The sequence below is a fragment of the Amphibalanus amphitrite genome, unplaced genomic scaffold (genome assembly GCF_019059575.1).
Source record: "Amphibalanus amphitrite isolate SeventyFive unplaced genomic scaffold, NRLGWU_Aamphi_draft 000010F_arrow, whole genome shotgun sequence".
In the NCBI taxonomy this organism is placed as follows: Eukaryota; Metazoa; Arthropoda; class Thecostraca; order Balanomorpha; family Balanidae; genus Amphibalanus; species Amphibalanus amphitrite.
Window position 1 is genome coordinate 153677 of NW_024881506.1, and position 21080 is coordinate 174756.

The window sequence follows — 21080 nt, forward strand, 5'->3', positions numbered from 1 at the left end:
TTCTTAGCATATTGCTGCTCTTTTTTATCGCTAGAAAATTAGCTGAACTTCCCAATGACATCAACAATTGAGCGATATGTGTGGAGTGTCACCAACAATCATCAAATGAAGTTAGTCATTTTTACGTTGTAAATGAATGGAGTACCCCTTGCGAGCATCAGGGGTGACGTCACTCAGGATCTGTCTCTGATTGGTCGGCGGGGGAGTGACTGTACCTTCTATAGATGGCCTTGGCTGTATTTCTGAAAACCAAGATTACTTTAGTTACTAATATGAAAAACATTTGAAGAGAATCCCTTCATTTGGTAGCGCCAAGCCTCATATACTTGTTGCGCTGTTGTCACAAAACGAACGCAGCACTTTGATAGGGTGAAAAGAATCACACGTGAGATATATGACGTGTGAGAACTTATCTGAGTATTATATTCATATGTTCCTTATGTAACACAAAATACAGCAAAACTATAATTAACAACTTGCAAAAATTATCCAATCTCGCCAATTTTTCCTTCTTTTTCACATTTATGAAGTGAGATTGTGATTGCACTGCAAACCTTTCACCTTTGATAAGCAGTAGCAAGGCAAAAAGAAGACGCGCAAATTTCTCAAACAGAAACGACAATTTTCTTGCACATACAAATATTTTTATGCATTATCATAGCTTGAAAGGCATTCGTTTTTATAATTTCAAGCAACAAAAACAAAGTTTCAACAAGAAATCGAATCTGGCTGAAATGTTTCATAATGACGTCATAGAACCGAGAAACTCTGGTTTCATACTGAAACGAATAGAAATGATAGGACGTGGAAGGAATCGTTTAGTTTACTCGGCCACTTGCCGCGCGTTTGGCCGCGTGGCTGCAGTCGGGCTGGTTGGCGGTTGCGTTGATTCTGGCAGGTGGGCGTGGTGGGTCGGTGTCGAAACTGTCGACTGACTGCTGCAGAGGTCCGCAACAATGACGGCGGAGCAAAAAAGAAACGCGCTGGAGGTAACTCCTGTTCAAAATGGGCATATCAAGTCTAACGGAGCTCATACCGTACTCAACGGGGTAAGTGTTGCTTTTTCACCAGATTAAATTATTTGGCTAAGTTTAATGTTCTATCTATTCCTGTGTCAAAAATTCAGGGCAAATTGTGTTAGATTTTCCAAATAGCTGTCGCCTACCTATTAGTATCAAAAATGAAAAAAACAATGCTTGCCATACTCAATTTCGAAGCATCAGCATGGCAATTTTGATGCTACTATCAGTGTGAGGGCACGTAGCTGGCGTGTTGCAAGGTGCAGACTTACCAAGGCTGTATAGAGTAGGTAGGTATGCTCATTAGGCCTAAGCAAGGATTACCATGATGTCACTAGTGCAAACTGTCGGACGGCTGTAGTGCAATCAAATGGAAAATGACCCAAGTTCAGGTACTTTCCAGGTAGCTGCCACACTTGATAATGAGGTAGACATTGTATCACATGATAACCAGACTGAAAAAATCAATACACTATGCCGAACGCCTTAGGGACTCTAATGCGCTAAAATTTGGCACAAGTGATTTTGCTCAGAAATTTTAGCGCAATTTGTGCCTGAAGTTTAAGATCATTTGTCCCAAACCTTAACATTTTTACCATTTAAGCTTATGCGTATCAGTATCTATGCATTGAAGGGTCAGGTCTGATAACTAAGAAGGAGACTGGATATAAAGCTAGTTGAACAAGAATATTTTCTGCCATGAGCTCATGTCCGTGAAGTTAGCGTCAGCAACAGCAACGAATACAGCGTCGGATTCAGAATCGCTTCAAAAACTGCCATCAGGTCAATTGGGGGACGGGGAACACGAATATGACATTTATTTTGCCCTAGCTCCCTTCCTTCATCCCTTAATCGTCCCTTAAAGGACGGGGCGCGTCAAAAGTGCCCCAAGGCTTCGTCTGATCGCCAAAATAATGGTCGCAATCGATTCCTCGGGTCAATATCTAACCTCAGTTCAAGGTTCCAGACCTGTGGCTCCTATCCCTCGTCCCTTAATCGCCCCTTAAAGGACGGGGCGCGTCAAAAGTGCCCCAAGGCTTCGTCTGATCGCCAAAATAATGGTCGCAATCGATTCCTCGGGTCAATATCTAACCTCAGTCGAACGTTCCAGACCTGTGGCTCCTATCCCTCATCCCTTAATCGTCCCTTAAAGGACGGGGCGCGTCAAAAGTGCCCCAAGACTTCGTCTGATCGCCAAAATAATGGTCGCAATCGATTCCTCGGGTCAATATCTAACCTCAGTCGAAGGTTCCAGACCTGTGGCTCCTATCCCTCATCCCTCAATCGTCCCTTAAAGGACGGGGCGCGTCAAAAGTGCCCCAAGGCTTCGTCTGATCGCCAAAATAATGGTCGCAATCGATTCCTCGGGTCAATATCTAACCTCAGTTCAAGGTTCCAGACCTGTGGCTCCTATCCCTCATCCCTTAATCGTCCCTTAAAGGACGGGGCGCGTCAAAAGTGCCCCAAGGCTTCGTCTGATCGCCAAAATAATGGTCGCAATCGATTCCTCGGGTCAATATCTAACCTCAGTCCAAGGTTCCAGACCTGTGGCTCCTATCTCTCATCCCTTAATCGTCCCTTAAATGACGGGGCGCGTCAAAAGTGCCCAAAGGCTTCGTCTGATCGCCAAAATAATGGTCGCAATCGATTCCTCGGGTCAATATCTAACCTCAGTCGAAGGTTCCAGACCTGTGGCTCCTATCCCTCATCCCTTAATCGTCCCTTAAAGGACGGGGCGCGTCAAAAGTGCCCCAAGGCTTCGTCTGATCGCCAAAATAATGGTCGCAATCGATTCCTCGGGTCAATATCTAACCTCAGTCGAAGGTTCCAGACCTGTGGCTCCTATCCATCATCCCTTAATCGTCCCTTAAAGGACGGGGCGCGTCAAAAGTGCCCCAAGGTTTCGTCTGATCGCCAAAATAAGGGTTGCAATCGATTCCTCGGGTCAATATCTAGCCTCAGTCCAAGGTTCAAGACCTGTGGCTCCTATCCCTCATCCCTTAATCGTCCCTTAAAGGACGGGGCGCGTCAAAAGTGCCCCAAGGCTTCGTCTGATCGCCAAAATAAGGGTCGCAATCGATTCCTCGGGTCAATATCTAACCTCAGTGCAAGGTTCCAGACCTGTGGCTCCTATCCCTCATCCCTTAATCGTCCCTTAAAGGACGGGGCGCGTCAAAAGTGCCCCAAGGCTTCGTCTGATCGCCAAAATAATGGTCGCAATCGATTCCTCGGGTCAATATCTAACCTCAGTCGAACGTTCCAGACCTGTGGCTCCTATCCCTCATCCCTTAATCGTCCCTTAAAGGACGGGGCGCGTCAAAAGTGCCCCAAGGCTTCGTCTGATCGCCAAAATAAGGGTCGCAATCGATTCCTCGGGTCAATATCTAACCTCAGTCGAAGGTTCCAGACCTGTGGCTCCTATCCCTCATCCCTTAATCGTCCCTTAAAGGACGGGGCGAGTCAAAAGTGCCCCAAGGCTTCGTCTGATCGCCAAAATAATGGTCGCAATCGATTCCTCGGGTCAATATCTAACCTCAGTCGAAGGTTCCAGACCTGTGGCTCCTATCCCTCATCCCCTAATCGTCCCTTAAAGGACGGGGCGCGTCAAAAGTGCCCCAAGGCTTCGTCTGATCGCCAAAATAATGGTCGCAATCGATTCCTCGGGTCAATATCTAACCTCAGTCGAACGTTCCAGACCTGTGGCTCCTATCCCTCATCCCTTAATCGTCCCTTAAAGGACGGGGCGCGTCAAAAGTGCCCCAAGGCTTCGTCTGATCGCCAAAATAGAGGTCGCAATCGATTCCTCGGGTCAATATCTAACCTCAGTCGAACGTTCCAGACCTGTGGCTCCTATCCCTCATCCCTTAATCGTCCCTTAAAGGACGGGGCGCGTCAAAAGTGCCCCAAGGCTTCGTCTGATCGCCAAAATAGTGGTCGCAATCGATTCCTCGGGTCAATATCTAACCTCAGTCCAAGGTTCCAGACCTGTGGCTCCTATCCCTCATCCCTTAATCGTCCCTTAAAGGACGGGGCGCGTCAAAAGTGCCCCAAGGCTTCGTGTGATCGCCAAAATAATGGTCGCAATCGATTCCTCGGGTCAATATCTAACCTCAGTCCAAGGTTCCAGACCTGTGGCTCCTATCCCTCGTCCCTTAATCGTCCCTTAAAGGACGGGGCGCGTCAAAAGTGCCCCAAGGCTTCGTCTGATCGCCAAAATAATGGTCGCAATCGATTCCTCGGGTCAATATCTAACCTCAGTCGAAGGTTCCAGACCTGTGGCTCCTATCCCTCATCCCTTAATCGTCCCTTAAAGGACGGGGCGCGTCAAAAGTGCCCCAAGGCTTCGTCTGATCGCCAAAATAATGGTCGCAATCGATTCCTCGGGTCAATATCTAACCTCAGTCGAAGGTTCCAGACCTGTGGCTCCTATCCCTCATCCCTTAATCGTCCCTTAAAGGACGGGGCGCGTCAAAAGTGCCCCAAGGCTTCGTCTGATCGCCAAAATAATGGTCGCAATCGATTCCTCGGGTCAATATCTAACCTCAGTCCAAGGTTCCAGACCTGTGGCTCCTATCCCTCATCCCTTAATCGTCCCTTAAAGGACGGGGCGCGTCAAAAGTGTCCCAAGGCTTCGTCTGATCGCCAAAATAATGGTCGCAATCGATTCCTCGGGTCAATATCTAACCTCAGTCCAAGGTTCCAGACCTGTGGCTCCTATCTCTCATCCCTTAATCGTCCCTTAAAGGACGGGGCGCGTCAAAAGTGCCCAAAGGCTTCGTCTGATCGCCAAAATAATGGTCGCAATCGATTCCTCGGGTCAATATCTAACCTCAGTCGAAGGTTCCAGACCTGTGGCTCCTATCCCTCATCCCTTAATCGTCCCTTAAAGGACGGGGCGCGTCAAAAGTGCCCCAAGGCTTCGTCTGATCGCCAAAATAATGGTCGCAATCGATTCCTCGGGTCAATATCTAACCTCAGTCGAACGTTCCAGACCTGTGGCTCCTATCCCTCATCCCTTAATCGTCCCTTAAAGGACGGGGCGCGTCAAAAGTGCCCCAAGGCTTCGTCTGATCGCCAAAATAATGGTCGCAATCGATTCCTCGGGTCAATATCTAACCTCAGTCGAAGGTTCCAGACCTGTGGCTCCTATCCCTCATCCCTTAATCGTCCCTTAAAGGACGGGGCGCGTCAAAAGTGCCCCAAGGCTTCGTCTGATCGCCAAAATAATGGTCGCAATCGATTCCTCGGGTCAATCTCTAACCTCAGTCCAAGGTTCCAGACCTGTGGCTCCTATCCCTCATCCCTTAATCGTCCCTTAAAGGACGGGGCGCGTCAAAAGTGCCCCAAGGCTTCGTCTGATCGCCAAAATAATGGTCGGAATCGATTCCTCGGGTCAATATCTAACCTCAGTCCAAGGTTCCAGACCTGTGGCTCCTATCTCTCATCCCTTAATCGTCCCTTAAAGGACGGGGCGCGTCAAAAGTGCCCAAAGGCTTCGTCTGATCGCCAAAATAATGGTCGCAATCGATTCCTCGGGTCAATATCTAACCTCAGTCGAAGGTTCCAGACCTGTGGCTCCTATCCCTCGTCCCTTAATCGTCCCTTAAAGGACGGGGCGCGTCAAAAGTGCCCCAAGGCTTCGTCTGATCGCCAAAATAATGGTCGCAATCGATTCCTCGGGTCAATATCTAACCTCAGTCGAAGGTTCCAGACCTGTGGCTCCTACCCATCATCCCTTAATCGTCCCTTAAAGGACGGGGCGCGTCAAAAGTGCCCCAAGGCTTCGTCTGATCGCCAAAATAAGGGTCGCAATCGATTCCTCGGGTCAATATCTAACCTCAGTCGAAGGTTCAAGACCTGTGGCTCCTATCCCTCATCCCTTAATCGTCCCTTAAAGGACGGGGCGCGTCAAAAGTGCCCCAAGGCTTCGTCTGATCGCCAAAATAAGGGTCGCAATCGATTCCTCGGGTCAATATCTAACCTCAGTGCAAGGTTCCAGACCTGTGGCTCCTATCCCTCATCCCTTAATCGTCCCTTAAAGGACGGGGCGCGTCAAAAGTGCCCCAAAGCTTCGTCTGATCGCCAAAATAATGGTCGCAATCGATTCCTCGGGTCAATATCTAACCTCAGTCGAAGGTTCCAGACCTGTGGCTCCTATCCCTCATCCCTTAATCGTCCCTTAAAGGACGGGGCGCGTCAAAAGTGCCCCAAGGCTTCGTCTGATCGCCAAAATAATGGTCGCAATCGATTCCTCGGGTCAATATCTAACCTCAGTCGAAGGTTCCAGACCTGTGGCTCCTATCCCTCATCCCCTAATCGTCCCTTAAAGGACGGGGCGCGTCAAAAGTGCCCCAAGGCTTCGTCTGATCGCCAAAATAGAGGTCGCAATCGATTACTCGGGTCAATATCTAACCTCAGTCGAAGGTTCCAGACCTGTGGCTCCTATCCCTCATCCCTTAAACGTCCCTTAAAGGACGGGGCGCGTCAAAAGTGCCCCAAGGCTTCGTCTGATCGCCAAAATAATGGTCGCAATCGATTCCTCGGGTCAATATCTAACCTCAGTCCAAGGTTCCAGACCTGTGGCTCCTATCCCTCATCCCTTAATCGTCCCTTAAAGGACGGGACGCGTCAAAAGTGCCCCAAGGCTTCGTCTGATCGCCAAAATAATGGTCGCAATCGATTCCTCGGGTCAATATCTAACCTCAGTCGAAGGTTCCAGACCTGTGGCTCCTATCCCTCGTCCCTTAATCGTCCCTTAAAGGACGGGGCGCGTCAAAAGTGCCCCAAGGCTTCGTCTGATCGCCAAAATAATGGTCGCAATCGATTCCTCGGGTCAATATCTAACCTCAGTCGAATGTTCCAGACCTGTGGCTCCTATTCATCATCCCTTAATCGTCCCTTAAAGGACGGGGCGCGTCAAAAGTGCCCCAAGGCTTCGTCTGATCGCCAAAATAAGGTTCGCAATCGATTCCTCGGGTCAATATCTAACCTCAGTCCAAGGTTCCAGACCTGTGGCTCCTATCCCTCATCCCTTAATCGTCCCTTAAAGGACGGGGCGCGTCAAAAGTGCCCCAAGGCTTCGTCTGATCGCCAAAATAATGGTCGCAATCGATTCCTCGGGTCAATATCTAGCCTCAGTCGAAGATTACAGACCTGTGGCTCCTATCCCTCATCCCTTAATCGTCCCTTGAAGGACGGGGCGCGCTGAAAGTGCCCCAAGGCTTCGTCTGATCGCCAAAATAATGGTCGCAATCGATTCCTCGGGTCAATATCTAACCTCAGTCGAATGTTCCAGACCTGTGGCTCCTATCCATCATCCCTTAATCGTCCCTTAAAGGACGGGCGCGTCAAAAGTGCCCCAAGGCCTCGTCTGATCGCCAAAACAAAGGGCGCAATCGATTCCTCGGGTCAATATCTAACCTCAGTCCAAGGTTCCAGACCTGTGGCTCCTATCCCTCATCCCTTAATCGTCCCTTAAAGGACGGGGCGCGTCAAAAGTGCCCCAAGGCTTCGTCTGATCGCCAAAATAATGGTTGCAATGGATTCCTCGGGTCAATATCTAACATCAGTCCAAGGTTGCAGACCTGTGGCTCCTATCCCTCATCCCTTAATCGTCCCTTAAAGGACGGGGCGCGTCAAAAGTGCCCCAAGGCTTCGTCTGATCGCCAAAATAATGGTCGCAATCGATTCCTCGGGTCAATATCTAACCTCAGTCGAAGGTTCCAGACCTGTGGCTCCTATCCCTCGTCCCTTAATCGTCCCTTAAAGGACGGGGCGCGTCAAAAGTGCCCCAAGGCTTCGTCTGATCGCCAAAATAATGGTCGCAATCGATTCCTCGGGTCAATATCTAACCTCAGTCGAAGGTTCCAGACCTGTGGCTCCTACCCATCATCCCTTAATCGTCCCTTAAAGGACGGGGCGCGTCAAAAGTGCCCCAAGGCTTCGTCTGATCGCCAAAATAAGGGTCGCAATCGATTCCTCGGGTCAATATCTAACCTCAGTCGAAGGTTCAAGACCTGTGGCTCCTATCCCTCATCGCTTAATCGTCCCTTAAAGGACGGGGCGCGTCAAAAGTGCCCCAAGGCTTCGTCTGATCGCCAAAATAATGTCGCAATCGATTCCTCGGGTCAATACCTTACCTCAGTCGAAGGTTCCAGACCTGTGGCTCCTATCCCTCATCCTTTAATCGTCCCTTAAACGACGATTAGGAGCCTTGGGGCACTTTTGACGCGCCCCGTCCTTTAAGGGACGATTAAGGGATGAGGGATAGGAGCCACAGGTCTTGAACCTTGGACTGAGGTTAGATATTGACCCGAGGAATCGATTGCGACCATTATTTTGGCGATCAGACGAAGCCTTGGGGCACTTTTGACGGGCCCCGTCCTTTAAGGGACGATTAAGGGATGAGGGATAGGAGCCACAGGTCTGGAACCTTGGACTGAGGTTAGATATTGACCCGAGGAATCGATTGCGACCATTATTTTGGCGATCAGACGAAGCCTTGGGGCACTTTTGACGCGCCCCGTCCTTTAAGGGACGATTAAGGGATGAGAGATAGGAGCCACAGGTCTGGAACCCTCGTCTGAGGTTAGATATTGACCCGAGGAATCGATTGCGACCATTATTTTGGCGATCAGACGAAGCCTTGGGGCACTTTTGACGCGCCCCGTCCTTTAAGGGACGATAAAGGGATGAGGGATAGGAGCCACAGGTCTGGAACCTTCGACTGAGGTTAGATATGGACCCGAGGAATCGATTGCGACCATTATTTTGGCGATCAGACGAAGCCTTGGGGCACTTTTGACGCGCCCCGTCCTTTAAGGGACGATTAAGGGATGAGGGATAGGAGCCACAGGTCTGGAACCTTCGACTGAGGTTAGATATTGACCCGAGGAATCGATTGCGACCATTATTTTGGCGATCAGACGAAGCCTTGGGGCACTTTTGACGCGCCCCGTCCTTTAAGGGACGATTAAGGGATGAGGGATAGGAGCCGCAGGTCTGGAACGTTCGACTGAGGTTAGATATTGACCCGAGGAATCGATTGCGACCATTATTTTGGCGATCAGACGAAGCCTTGGGGCACTTTTGACGCGCCCCGTCATTTAAGGGACGGTTAAGGGATGAGGGATAGGAGCCACAGGTCTGGAACCTTCGACTGAGGTTAGATATTGACCCGAGGAATCGATTGCGACCATTATTTTGGCGATCAGACGAAGCCTTGGGGCCTACTTTTGACGCGCCCCGTCCTTTAAGGGACGATTAAGGGATGAGGGATAGGAGCCACAGGTCTGGAACCTTGGACTGAGGTTAGATATTGACCCGAAGAATCGATTGCGACCATTATTTTGGTGATCAGACGAAGCCTTGGGGCACTTTTGACGCGCCCCGTCCTTTAAGGGACGATTAAGGGATGAGGGATAGGAGCCAAAGGTCTGGAACCTTGAACTGAGGTTAGATATTGACCCGAGGAATCGATTGCGACCATTATTTTGGCGATCAGACGAAGCCTTGGGGCACTTATGACGCGCCCCGTCCTTTAAGGGACGATTAAGGGATGAGGGATAGGAGCCACAGGTCTGGAACCTTGGACTGAGGTTAGATATTGACCCGAGGAATCGATTGCGACCATTATTTTGGCGATCAGACGAAGCCTTGGGGCACTTTTGACGCGCCCCGTCCTTTAAGGGACGATTAAGGGATGAGGGATAGGAGCCACAGGTCTGGAACCTTGGACTGAGGTTAGATATTGACCCGAGGAATCGATTGCGACCATTATTTTGGCGATCAGACGAAGCCTTGGGGCACTTTTGACGCGCCCCGTCCTTTAAGGGACGATTAAGGGATGAGGGATAGGAGCCACAGGTCTGGAACCTTGGACTGAGGTTAGATATTGACCCGAGGGATCGATTGCGACCATTATTTTGGCGATCAGACGAAGCCTTGGGGCACTTTTGACGCGCCCCGTCCTTTAAGGGACGATTAAGGGATGAGGGATAGGAGCCACAGGTCTGGAACCTTGGACTGAGGTTAGATATTGACCCGAGGAATCGATTGCGACCATTATTTTGGCGATCAGACGAAGCCTTGGGGCACTTTTGACGCGCCCCGTCCTTTAAGGGACGATTAAGGGATGAGGGATAGGAGCCACAGGTCTGGAACCTTGGACTGAGGTTAGATATTGACCCGAGGAATCGATTGCGACCATTATTTTGGCGATCAGACGAAGCCTTGGGGCACTTTTGACGCGCCCCGTCCTTTAAGGGACGATTAAGGGTTGAGGGATAGGAGCCACAGGTCTGGAACCTTGGACTGAGGTTAGATATTGACCCGAGGAATCGATTGCGACCATTATTTTGGCGATCAGACGAAGCCTTGGGGCACTTTTGACGCGCCCCGTCCTTTAAGGGACGATTAAGGGATGAGGGATAGGAGCCACAGGTCTGGAACCTTCGACTGAGGTTAGATATTGACCCGAGGAATCGATTGCGACCATTATTTTGGCGATCAGACGAAGCCTTGGGGCACTTTTGACGCGCCCGTCCTTTAAGGGACGATTAAGGGATGAGGGATAGAAGCCACAGGTCTGGAACCTTGGACTGAGGTTAGATATTGACCCATGGAATCGATTGCGACCATTATTTTGGCGATCATACGAAGCCTTGGGGCACTTTTGACGCGCCCCGTCCTTTAAGGGACGATTAAGGGATGAGGGATAGGAGCCACAGGTCTGGAACCTTGGACTGAGGTTAGATATTGACCCGAGGAATCGATTGCGACCATTATTTTGGCGATCAGACGAAGCCTTGGGGCACTTCTGACGCGCCCGTCCTTTAAGGGACGATTAAGGGATGAGGGATAGGAGCCACAGGTCTGGAACCTTGGACTGAGGTTAGATATTGACCCATGGAATCGATTTCGACCATTATTTTGGCGATTAGACGAAGCCTTGGGGCACTTTTGACGCGCCCCGTCCTTTAAGGGACGATTAAGGGATGAGGGATAGGAGCCACAGGTCTGGAACCTTGGACTGAGGTTAGATATTGACCCGAGGAATCGATTGCGACCATTATTTTGGCGATCAGACAAAGCCTTGGGGCACTTTTGACGCGCCCCGTGCTAAGGGACGATTAAGGGATGAGGGATAGGAGCCACAGGTCTGGAACCTTCGACTGAGGTTAGATATTGACCCGAGGAATCGATTGCGACCATTATTTTGGCGATCAGACGAAGCCTTGGGGCACTTTTGACGCGCCCCGTCCTTTAAGGGACGATTAAGGGATGGGGGATAAGAGCCACAGGTCTGGAACCTTGGACTGAGGTTAGATATTGACCCGAGGAATCGATTGCGACCATTATTTTGGCGATCAGACGAAGCCTTGGGGCACTTTTGACGCGCCCCGTCCTTTAAGGGACGATTAAGGGATAGGGATAGGAGCCACAGGTCTGGAACCTTGGACTGAGGTTAGATATTGACCCGAGGAATCGATTGCGACCATTATTTTGGCGATCAGACGAAGCCTTGGGGCACTTTTGACGCGCCCCGTCCTTTAAGGGACGATTAAGGGATGAGGGATAGGAGCCACAGGTCTGGAACCTTGGACTGAGGTTAGATATTGACCCGAGGAATCGATTGCGACCATTATTTTGGCGATCAGACGAAGCATTGGGGCACTTTTGACGCGCGCCGTCCTTTAAGGGACGATTAAGGGATGAGGGATAGGAGCCACAGGTCTGGAACCTTGGACTGAGGTTAGATATTGACCCGAGGAATCGATTGCGACCATTATTTTGGCGATCAGACGAAGCCTTGGGGCACTTTTGACGCGCCCCGTCCTTTAAGGGACGAGTAAGGGATGAGGGATAGGAGCCACAGGTCTGGAACCTTGGACTGAGGTTAGATATTGACCCGAGGAATCGATTGCGACCATTATTTTGGCGATCAGACGAAGCCTTGGGGCACTTTTGACGCGCCCCGTCCTTTAAGGGACGATTAAGGGATGAGGGATAGGAGCCACAGGTCTGGAACCTTGGACTGAGGTTAGATATTGACCCGAGGAATCGATTGCGACCATTATTTTGGCGATCAGACGAAGCCTTGGGGCACTTTTGACGCGCCCCGTCCTTTAAGGGACGATTAAGGGATGAGGGATAAGAGCCACAGGTCTGGAACCTTCGACTGAGGTTAGATATTGACCCGAGGAATCGATTGCGACCATTATTTTGGCGATCAGACGAAGCCTTGGGGCACTTTTGACGCGCCCCGTCCTTTAAGGGACGATTAAGGGATGAGGGATAGGAGCCACAGGTCTGGAACCTTGGACTGAGGTTAGATATTGACCCGAGGAATCGATTGCGACCATTATTTTGGCGATCAGACGAAGCCTTGGGGCACTTTTGACGCGCCCCGTCCTTTAAGGGACGATTAAGGGATGAGGGATAAGAGCCACAGGTCTGGAACCTTGGACTGAGGTTAGATATTGACCCGAGGAATCGATTGCGACCATTATTTTGGCGATCAGACGAAGCCTTGGGGCACTTTTGACGCGCCCCGTCCTTTAAGGGACGATTAAGGGATGAGTGATAGGAGCCACAGGTCTGGAACCTTGGACTGAGGTTAGATATTGACCCGAGGAATCGATTGCGACCATTATTTTGGCGATCAGACGAAGCCTTGGGGCACTTTTGACGCGCCCCGTCCTTTAAGGGACGATTAAGGGATGAGGGATAGGAGCCACAGGTCTGGAACCTTGGACTGAGGTTAGATATTGACCCGAGGAATCGATTGCGACCATTATTTTGGCGATCAGACGAAGCCTTGGGGCACTTTTGACGCGCCCCGTCCTTTAAGGGACGATTAAGGGATGAGGGATAAGAGCCACAGGTCTGGAACCTTCGACTGAGGTTAGATATTGACCCGAGGAATCGATTGCGACCATTATTTTGGCGATCAGACGAAGCCTTGGGGCACTTTTGACGCGCCCCGTCCTTTAAGGGACGATTAAGGGATGAGGGATAGGAGCCACAGGTCTGGAACCTTGGACTGAGGTTAGATATTGACCCGAGGAATCGATTGCGACCATTATTTTGGCGATCAGACGAAGCCTTGGGGCACTTTTGACGCGCCCCGTCCTTTAAGGGACGATTAAGGGATGAGGGATAAGAGCCACAGGTCTGGAACCTTGGACTGAGGTTAGATATTGACCCGAGGAATCGATTGCGACCATTATTTTGGCGATCAGACGAAGCCTTGGGGCACTTTTGACGCGCCCCGTCCTTTAAGGGACGATTAAGGGATGAGTGATAGGAGCCACAGGTCTGGAACCTTGGACTGAGTTTAGATATTGACCCGAGGAATCGATTGCGACCATTATTTTGGCGATCAGACGAAGCCTTGGGGCACTTTTGACGCGCCCCGTCCTTTAAGGGACGATTAAGGGATGAGGGATAAGAGCCACAGGTCTGGAACCTTGGACTGAGGTTAGATATTGACCCGAGGAATCGATTGCGACCATTATTTTGGCGATCAGACGAAGCCTTGGGGCACTTTTGACGCGCCCCGTCCTTTAAGGGACGATTAAGGGATGAGTGATAGGAGCCACAGGTCTGGAACCTTGGACTGAGGTTAGATATTGACCCGAGGAATCGATTGCGACCATTATTTTGGCGATCAGACGAAGCCTTGGGGCACTTTTGACGCGCCCCGTCCTTTAAGGGACGATTAAGGGATGAGGGATAGGAGCCACAGGTCTGGAACCTTGGACTGAGGTTAGATATTGACCCGAGGAATCGATTGCGACCATTATTTTGGCGATCAGACGAAGCCTTGGGGCACTTTTGACGCGCCCCGTCCTTTAAGGGACGATTAAGGGATGAAGGAAGGGAGCTAGGGCAAAATAAATGTCATATTCGTGTTCCCCGTCCCCCAATTGACCTGATGGAAGTTTTTGAAGCGATTCTGAATCCGACGCTGTATTCGTTGCTGTTGCTGACGCTAACTTCACGGACATCATGAGCTCAGAGTTATTCCAAATTGAAATGAGAGAGGACACCAGGTGTGTTATGTGGATATGGTACTTATATATGATACATTTGGGTGTGACAGGCATGGGGGGGTCCAACCGACCCCCCCCCCTCACACACACACACACATTAGAAGCTGGCAAACGCCGCACACATGCGAGGGTTAATTCGATCCATGCTCATAGTCCGTTCTTGGATCACAACGCTGAATGCACCCTACCCAGTCCAGCACGCGGCCCATTCCCGCAAAAGGGCCGCAATCCTGGCCTTAGGTTATGGCTAAAACCATCCTGGAAACGAACGGAACGCCGGTCATTGTTTTCACCGACGTCGTTTCCCCCCCCCCCCCCCCCAATTAAAATGCGTGTTTACATTTCAGAGCTGGAGCCTAGAAGAATAACTTTGTCACCAGCGCATTTCTCTTTAACCCTATTAGTGGCAGGCTCCTGGCTACCCCCTATTAGTGGCAGGGGGGGGGGGGCTGTTTACGACCCCCCCTTGATATCTCGAGATCTAACGGGCCGATTTTCAAAATTCAAACGGCATTCGATTTCGCTCAACGAGATCTACATTTCTAAAAAAAAAAAAAATTAAAAAATGTCAATAGGGGGGTAGAGGGGGGTAAAAACGGGCAAATTGCAGATACATTTTAGACTGTTTATCACGGCCAGGTTTCTGAACCAATCTTAACGCAACTTTTGCCGATCGATAGAGAATGAACCAGGAATTCACATGGATCCTAAAAATATGCATTTTCAAAAATCATAGGCGGATACAGATCATTGAGATTGGGGGTACACAAAAAGTATAGTAAATAAGGTTTTTGTTGGTACTGTTTCTAAAAAGGGTGGCAATGGTCTTGTTATGTTACAATTTTCTTATGAGAGAACGACTAAAATTGTATTGGTCATGCATAGGCGGTGTCAGGGCACCTATGTTGGGAGGTAAAAAATAACCCCCCTTTTTGGACGCCTGGATCCGCCTATTATAGCAAAAACGTGTCAAAAGAGGATGCACAATAACTTTGTATATGTTATCACATGATACCTTTCATTCACTGTTCGTAAAACTGGTGCAGCATCGTGATCTTCGCCCAAATGACTCGCTTCACGAATAGGACCCCCCAATTCCCAGTGCTCTGGAGCCGCTCCTGGTAAAGTTATGAACTTGAAATTTTCTGGGAATGTGCCCAATTTAGTTTTAGGAAAAGTCAGAAAATTTCAGCATCGTAGCTTCAGCGGTTTCGGAGATATTCCCGAAAAACCTGAGGGGTGGATAAAAACAACCCCCCCCCCCTGCCACTAATAGGGGCCCATTTGTCGAATGAAGTGTAGAACGAGTGAGCGCTGAGTAACGACTGTAGAAGGGCAGGATTAAACCAGGGTGGATTAAACAACAAGTTTGATGTTGCTTCCCTCCCCTCCCGGCTCCCAACCCAAAGTCTATAACGACGCCTATGATGTAAACTCAAGATGTAACAAAAACATTGAACATTCCTACTTTTTTGTAGTTATTAAGCTGAATGTGGGGGGGGGGGGGAGATGCAGGCAAAAAGGTGCCTGGCGGCTCCTCGCTGCACCGAATGTTTATGTCTTGATATTTCATCATCGGGCAGAGCATCTTGGGCGCCTCGGCCTCTGTTCCCACTGGCCGATCAGTTACAACCATTTGCTGCCTTAGGTCGTTAGTCGTTACCCGTCTCGTCTGCGCTGAACTGCCATTGACGTCTGACGACCCTGCGCCGTGTACGCAGCCGTCTCTGCCGCTCTGTGCAGCGCTGTTCCCCGATTCAGCCGGCGTTGGTGGGCCAGTTGCCATGGCGACCAGTCAACAGTCGTAGGAGGCCGCCACTGCGCGTCCCTGTCGTCTGTCAGCGCCATCCCGACCCGTTCGCACTTTGTCCCCATCGCCTACTTCCTTAGAGGTCCACTGCTGCGACATATGGCTGCTACGCTCAGCTGTGAGCTCCCCGCCTCCCCAGCACGTGTATTTATTGTATTCCATACACTGTATGAATTGGCTATTCATACGCAGATTCGAACGCCAACGGTGTGTAGAAGTTTTCCGCGCTAAGTTGTAGAAATGGTAACATAACCGGGATCAGGATGTTAGTGTCGTGGGTGAGACGCTCCAGCCAGACGTTCCGGGCCGGCGCGGTCCAGTCCTGCAGAAGGACCGCATACCTGGCGTGGACCACATTCCGCGACGGACCGGGACGGGCCCAGCTCCGGTATTTCACGGCGGAACCACACGCTCGTGCCACACTCGCAGCGGCGCTAGCGTGCGATCCCGCGGTAATGCCGAACTGAATGGCATGCTATGTCGACTGTATATTTAAACGGGGTCATCCCAGCTGTCTGCGGCTGAAATGTCCAGGAGTATCGTCTGGTCGGTCCGTCTGGACCCGGCAGTGGACCGCCGGCGCTGACCTTGGGCCACCAGAGGCCCCGTCTGGCCGCGCGCGTCTGACCACCGTCACTCGGACCATGCGTGACCAACGGACCGACCCGGGGACCGCGAGCCAGGCCCGGCGTCCAACGGCCCGGGCCGGCGACATCGTGCTGGGCCCAACCGGGAGTCATTCTGGTGACCAATGGCTCCGGCTGGGAACCTCGTGCCACTTCCGGCTCTTTCTCCTCTCTGCCAGCCTTCGATATGAATGACTTCTTGCGTATGCTCTTTGACAGTTGTTCATATCTGCTGCCTATGTCACTGCCATCTATTGCATAATCAGTGTTAGTAAGTAGGTAGTAGGTCAGCAGGCTATCGTCGCCGCCAGTGGGTTATCTCCGCTGGCCACCTGCACGGCGATACGAGTTGACACTGCTTATCGCAGCCCCACCACCAACGTTAGCCGAATGCTGGCACGGACGGAGGTAGTGTCTCCCAGGCAGAGTTTGCTACTTCTCAGCGCTGGTGCTGGATGTGGTACTCGATATGGGACGGTCTGCGGACAGGCTGTGTCTGCCGAGTCTCCGCCGCCTGCGGTCTGCCGCCGGCTGTGTCTGTGACACCCAGTTTCTGACTGCGGACCGGACTGTGTCTGAGACACCCTCCCAGTTTCTGACTGCGGACCGGACTGTGTCTGAGACACCCTCCCAGTTTCTGACTGCGGACCGGACTGTGTCTGAGACACCCTCCCAGTTTCTGACTGCGGACCGGACTGTGTCTGAGACACCCTCCCAGTTTCTGACTGCGGACCGGACTGTGTCTGAGACACCCTCCCAGTTTCTGACTGCGGACCGGACTGTCTGTGACACCCTCCCAGTTTCTGACTGCGGACCGGACTGTCTGTGACACCCTCCCAGTTTCTGACCGCTGATTGGGCTGTCTGGGACACCCCGCCCAGTTTCTGACTGCCGCCGGCTGTGTCTGTGACACCCTCCCAGTTTCTGACCGCTGATTGGGCTGTCTGAGACACCCCGCCCAGTTTTTGACTGCCGCCGGCTGTGTCTGTGACACCCTCCCAGTTTCTGACCGCTGATTGGGCTGTCTGAGACACCCCTCCCAGTTTCTGACTGCGGACCGGACTGTCTGTGACACCCTCCCAGTTTCTGACCGCTGATTGGGCTGTCTGAGACACCCCGTCCAGTTTTTGACTGCGGACCGGACTGTCTGTGACACCCTCCCAGTTTCTGACCGCTGATTGGGCTGTCTGAGACACCCCGTCCAGTTTTTGACTGCGGACCGGACTGTCTGTGACACCCTCCCAGTTTCTGACCGCTGATTGGGCTGTCTGAGACACCCTGCCCAGTTTCTGACTGCCGCCGGCTGTGTCTGGGACACCCCTCCCAACTTCTGACCGCTGATTGGGCTGTCTGGGACACCCCGCCCAGTTTTTGACTGCCGCCGGCTGTGTCTGTGACACCCTCCCAGTTTCTGACCGCTGATTGGGCTGTCTGGGACACCCCGCCCAGTTTTTGACTGCCGCCGGCTGTGTCTGTGACACCCTCCCAGTTTCTGACCGCTGATTGGGCTGTCTGGGACACCCCGCCCAGTTTTTGACTGCCGCCGGCTGTGTCTGGGACACCCCTCCCAACTTCTGACCGCTGATTGGGCTGTCTGGGACACCCCGCCCAGTTTCTGACTGCAGTTCGGGGACTGTCTGAGGCACCCTCCTAGTTTCTGGCTGCTGACCGGGTTGTCTAGGACACTCCGCCCAACTTCTGACTGCTGACAGGGCTGTCTGGGTGCACCGCGGCTTGTTCCGCCGTTCGCGAGCTGGTTGTTTGTTGGTGCACCCTGTCTGGCGTTTGCAAACACCTGCTGGATAGCAGCGTTTACACGATAGCAGCTTTCGCGAGTGATATTTGGACGCATGACTTGCAATCCTCGGTAATCGTGTTGCAACACGCACCTGGAAGCGGTCAAATTTGTCGATTGTGCCGGTGTTGAGGGTTTGCTATTTTGCCAGCGACCTGTCTCCGGTGACCCGGTCTCTGTAGGAGGGTTCGCTTGCCTTTCCCTCCCGGCGCCACTGCAGTCTCGGCCGTCCTGTCGACCGGTGGCCGCTGCAGTGGCACGGCTCCGGCGCCACTGCAGTCTCGGCCGTCCTGTCGACCGGTGCCCGGTGCAGTGGCACGGCTCTGCAGTGCGGTAATTGTGCCGTCCCGGTCCCGGCCCCGCCCCTGTCCGCCGATCCACCCACCGATGGGTGCACGCTGGCCAGTCGATATGTGGGGCCGACCGCGCCCTCGGCGGTACCACCAGCGGTCGATGGCCCCGATCCTGACCGTGCCATCCGACCGTCACCGTCCGTGTCCCGGCTAAAGGGGCGGGCGGACTGGCCAGCTGCGGGTCTTTTTCCCAGCCAGCACAGGGACGGGTCTCCTAAGTCCTCCTAAGTTTCTAAGTCTCCTGTCCTTTGTTAACTCGCCTTTCCATGTTTGTGACACTTGCTGAATATAAATTCACAACCCATCTGAGCAAAATTCAAATCAATTGCTATCAAATTCACCGAAATTCAGTCCCTCGAACCGACACCGCACGGAGCTACGGAGCTACGAATGATACGATGTTATCACATATTTTAACTTACACAGTTGAAATTAAAAGCCTTATTACATTCATCAGACATAATATATTCACACGCATGACACAATCGATATACAGCACACATTCCATGACAAGAACGCATACCTATAACCTGCGGTCTTAAGTTGACCTGTAGTGCTCGTCACTGTCAGATAAGTATCACATCCCTGTAGTTTGTACAGACTATTGACCAAACCCTTCATCAGGCATGCGTTCATTCTGTAATGATGGGCAACGAATCACCGGCGATTTCTGCCTGGCTCTATATGACATCCTCGTCCGATCCCCAGATCAATTGGTTCGGTGACTTTCAAATTATAGCAGGCCCTTCCTCGGTCAGGCTTGATGGATCCACCGTCACTTTGCGCGGTACTTTTAAGACAGACTGTACCTACTACCAACACGACTGACTGATTACAATCTGATGCGAAAGGGACAATATCTCGTCGGTCTATCAGATAAAGTTAAATATTCAGCGACACAAGTGTGAAGGCTGCCTGGAAAACTTGGTCCCCAATGGTCATTGGGTGGGCGTATTTTCCCTGCCATCTTCCATGCTCCCTGCCACCTTGTTACTGGATTTTTTTACAGCCATTGAAAGTGTATTGTCGGCTGTTCTGACCTTTTCGCTCATGAAAGTCTTTTTCTGTTATCCCACCCTCTTTTTCATCTGCGCAAAAGGACGGACTTATGTAATCGGCAGACAAGCATCACTTGCTCATAAAGCACTGCCTCCTCTCCGATTTGTTTGCTATACAACCTTCGGATATTGTGCGATATTTGAGAACCGTCCATTTTGTGTTCTGCCTCACATTCCCTCAGTTGCTGTGCGCTCCGTCTAGTAATTTAGCGTCATACACGAGGTCCGTGGTCGTATTGGGCCCTATGTGGACGGTTGTATTTCACTCGTCCCTCGTCGAGCAAACATTTGAGTTGTAGTACTCGTCTGCAAGGTAAAAAGAGGCCCAAAAACCAGTCTGATAACGAACAAGTCATGACGGTGATCGGCCAGGTAACCGACCGCCTGTGCTGGGGACGATGGTGGTAAAAAAGAACGCCGGCGCCGACGCCAGGGTGAGGAACTCCACTCTTTTGCGCGTAAATAGCTGCCAAAGTCCTTTCCTTCCATGATAGACTTGTTGTGAGTGCGGGGTCATTTTATTATTTAAAAGTGCATTGCGACGTGCCGTTGATAAAGTCATACTTGAATTGCGGCAATGCTTTGTGTATCATGAACTATTTGAGGTTAGTGTAGGCTGTAGCGGCGTTTTGTGTTATATATTATTCAGGTGCCCGTGGCTGACCAACAGATCTGTTTGATGCTGCTTTTGTTGCTTAGTGACTATCAACCGACGCCATTAACTATTCAAATCCCTTTGACAATACATAGTTAACCCGGCACCGCCTGGGCTATTTCCGTACCCACGACAGCCTGGGGGGGGGGGTCGGATCCGACCCCCCCCCTGTTATCTCGAGAACCAATGGTCGTATCGAGCCCCGCGAGGCGGCGTTCGAAAGGTCTCTACAAAACCTTCCCAAAGCACTCTTAAGATTTTAAGATTGAGGTCAACTTTCGGGTCAAGGTCAGGTCAAAGGTCAAATTCAGGGGTTTTGCATGATTAGGCTTACGGACAGCGGAATCGATAGCTGCTGCTCGAAACTCACCAAAAATGACCTCAAAGGCCTAGTGAAGGTACCATGTGCGTATAAGGGTCATACTAAGCACGGGTCAAGGTCATGTCAGGTCACGAAAGGTCACGGTTTTCACTTTCTGCTACATGGGCGTGCGACACATGTTTTATGGCTTATTTTTCACGCCGAATCCGATGGTAATGGTTATATGTGATCCCAAGTCACTGTGCTGGTGACAAGTGTGCATTGAAAGCATAAAAAAATCGTCTATACCATACATAACTAAACGAGGGCTAAGAAAAAAAGTCAATTTTTCAACTTTTTATTTTTGACATAAAAATGCACTTCTATACGAGCTTTGTCCCAGAAATC

The 21080-nt window shown here is 51.2% G+C and overlaps 1 protein-coding gene across 2 annotated transcripts in view; it reads left to right on the top strand.

Moving 5' to 3' along the window:
* The first annotated feature begins 794 nt into the window (after positions 1–794).
* Positions 795–21080, top strand: part of LOC122381003 (serine palmitoyltransferase 2-like) — a 44325-nt gene continuing 24039 nt past the window's right edge. Inside the window, exon 1 of one of the 2 annotated variants that reach the window (XM_043364674.1) lies at positions 795–1049. In XM_043364674.1, the coding sequence (XP_043220609.1) occupies positions 957–1049 (93 nt within the window). In that variant the 5' untranslated portion in view covers positions 795–956. The remainder of the gene's footprint in view (positions 1050–21080) is intronic. The other variant, XM_043364666.1, reaches the window with a different exon arrangement.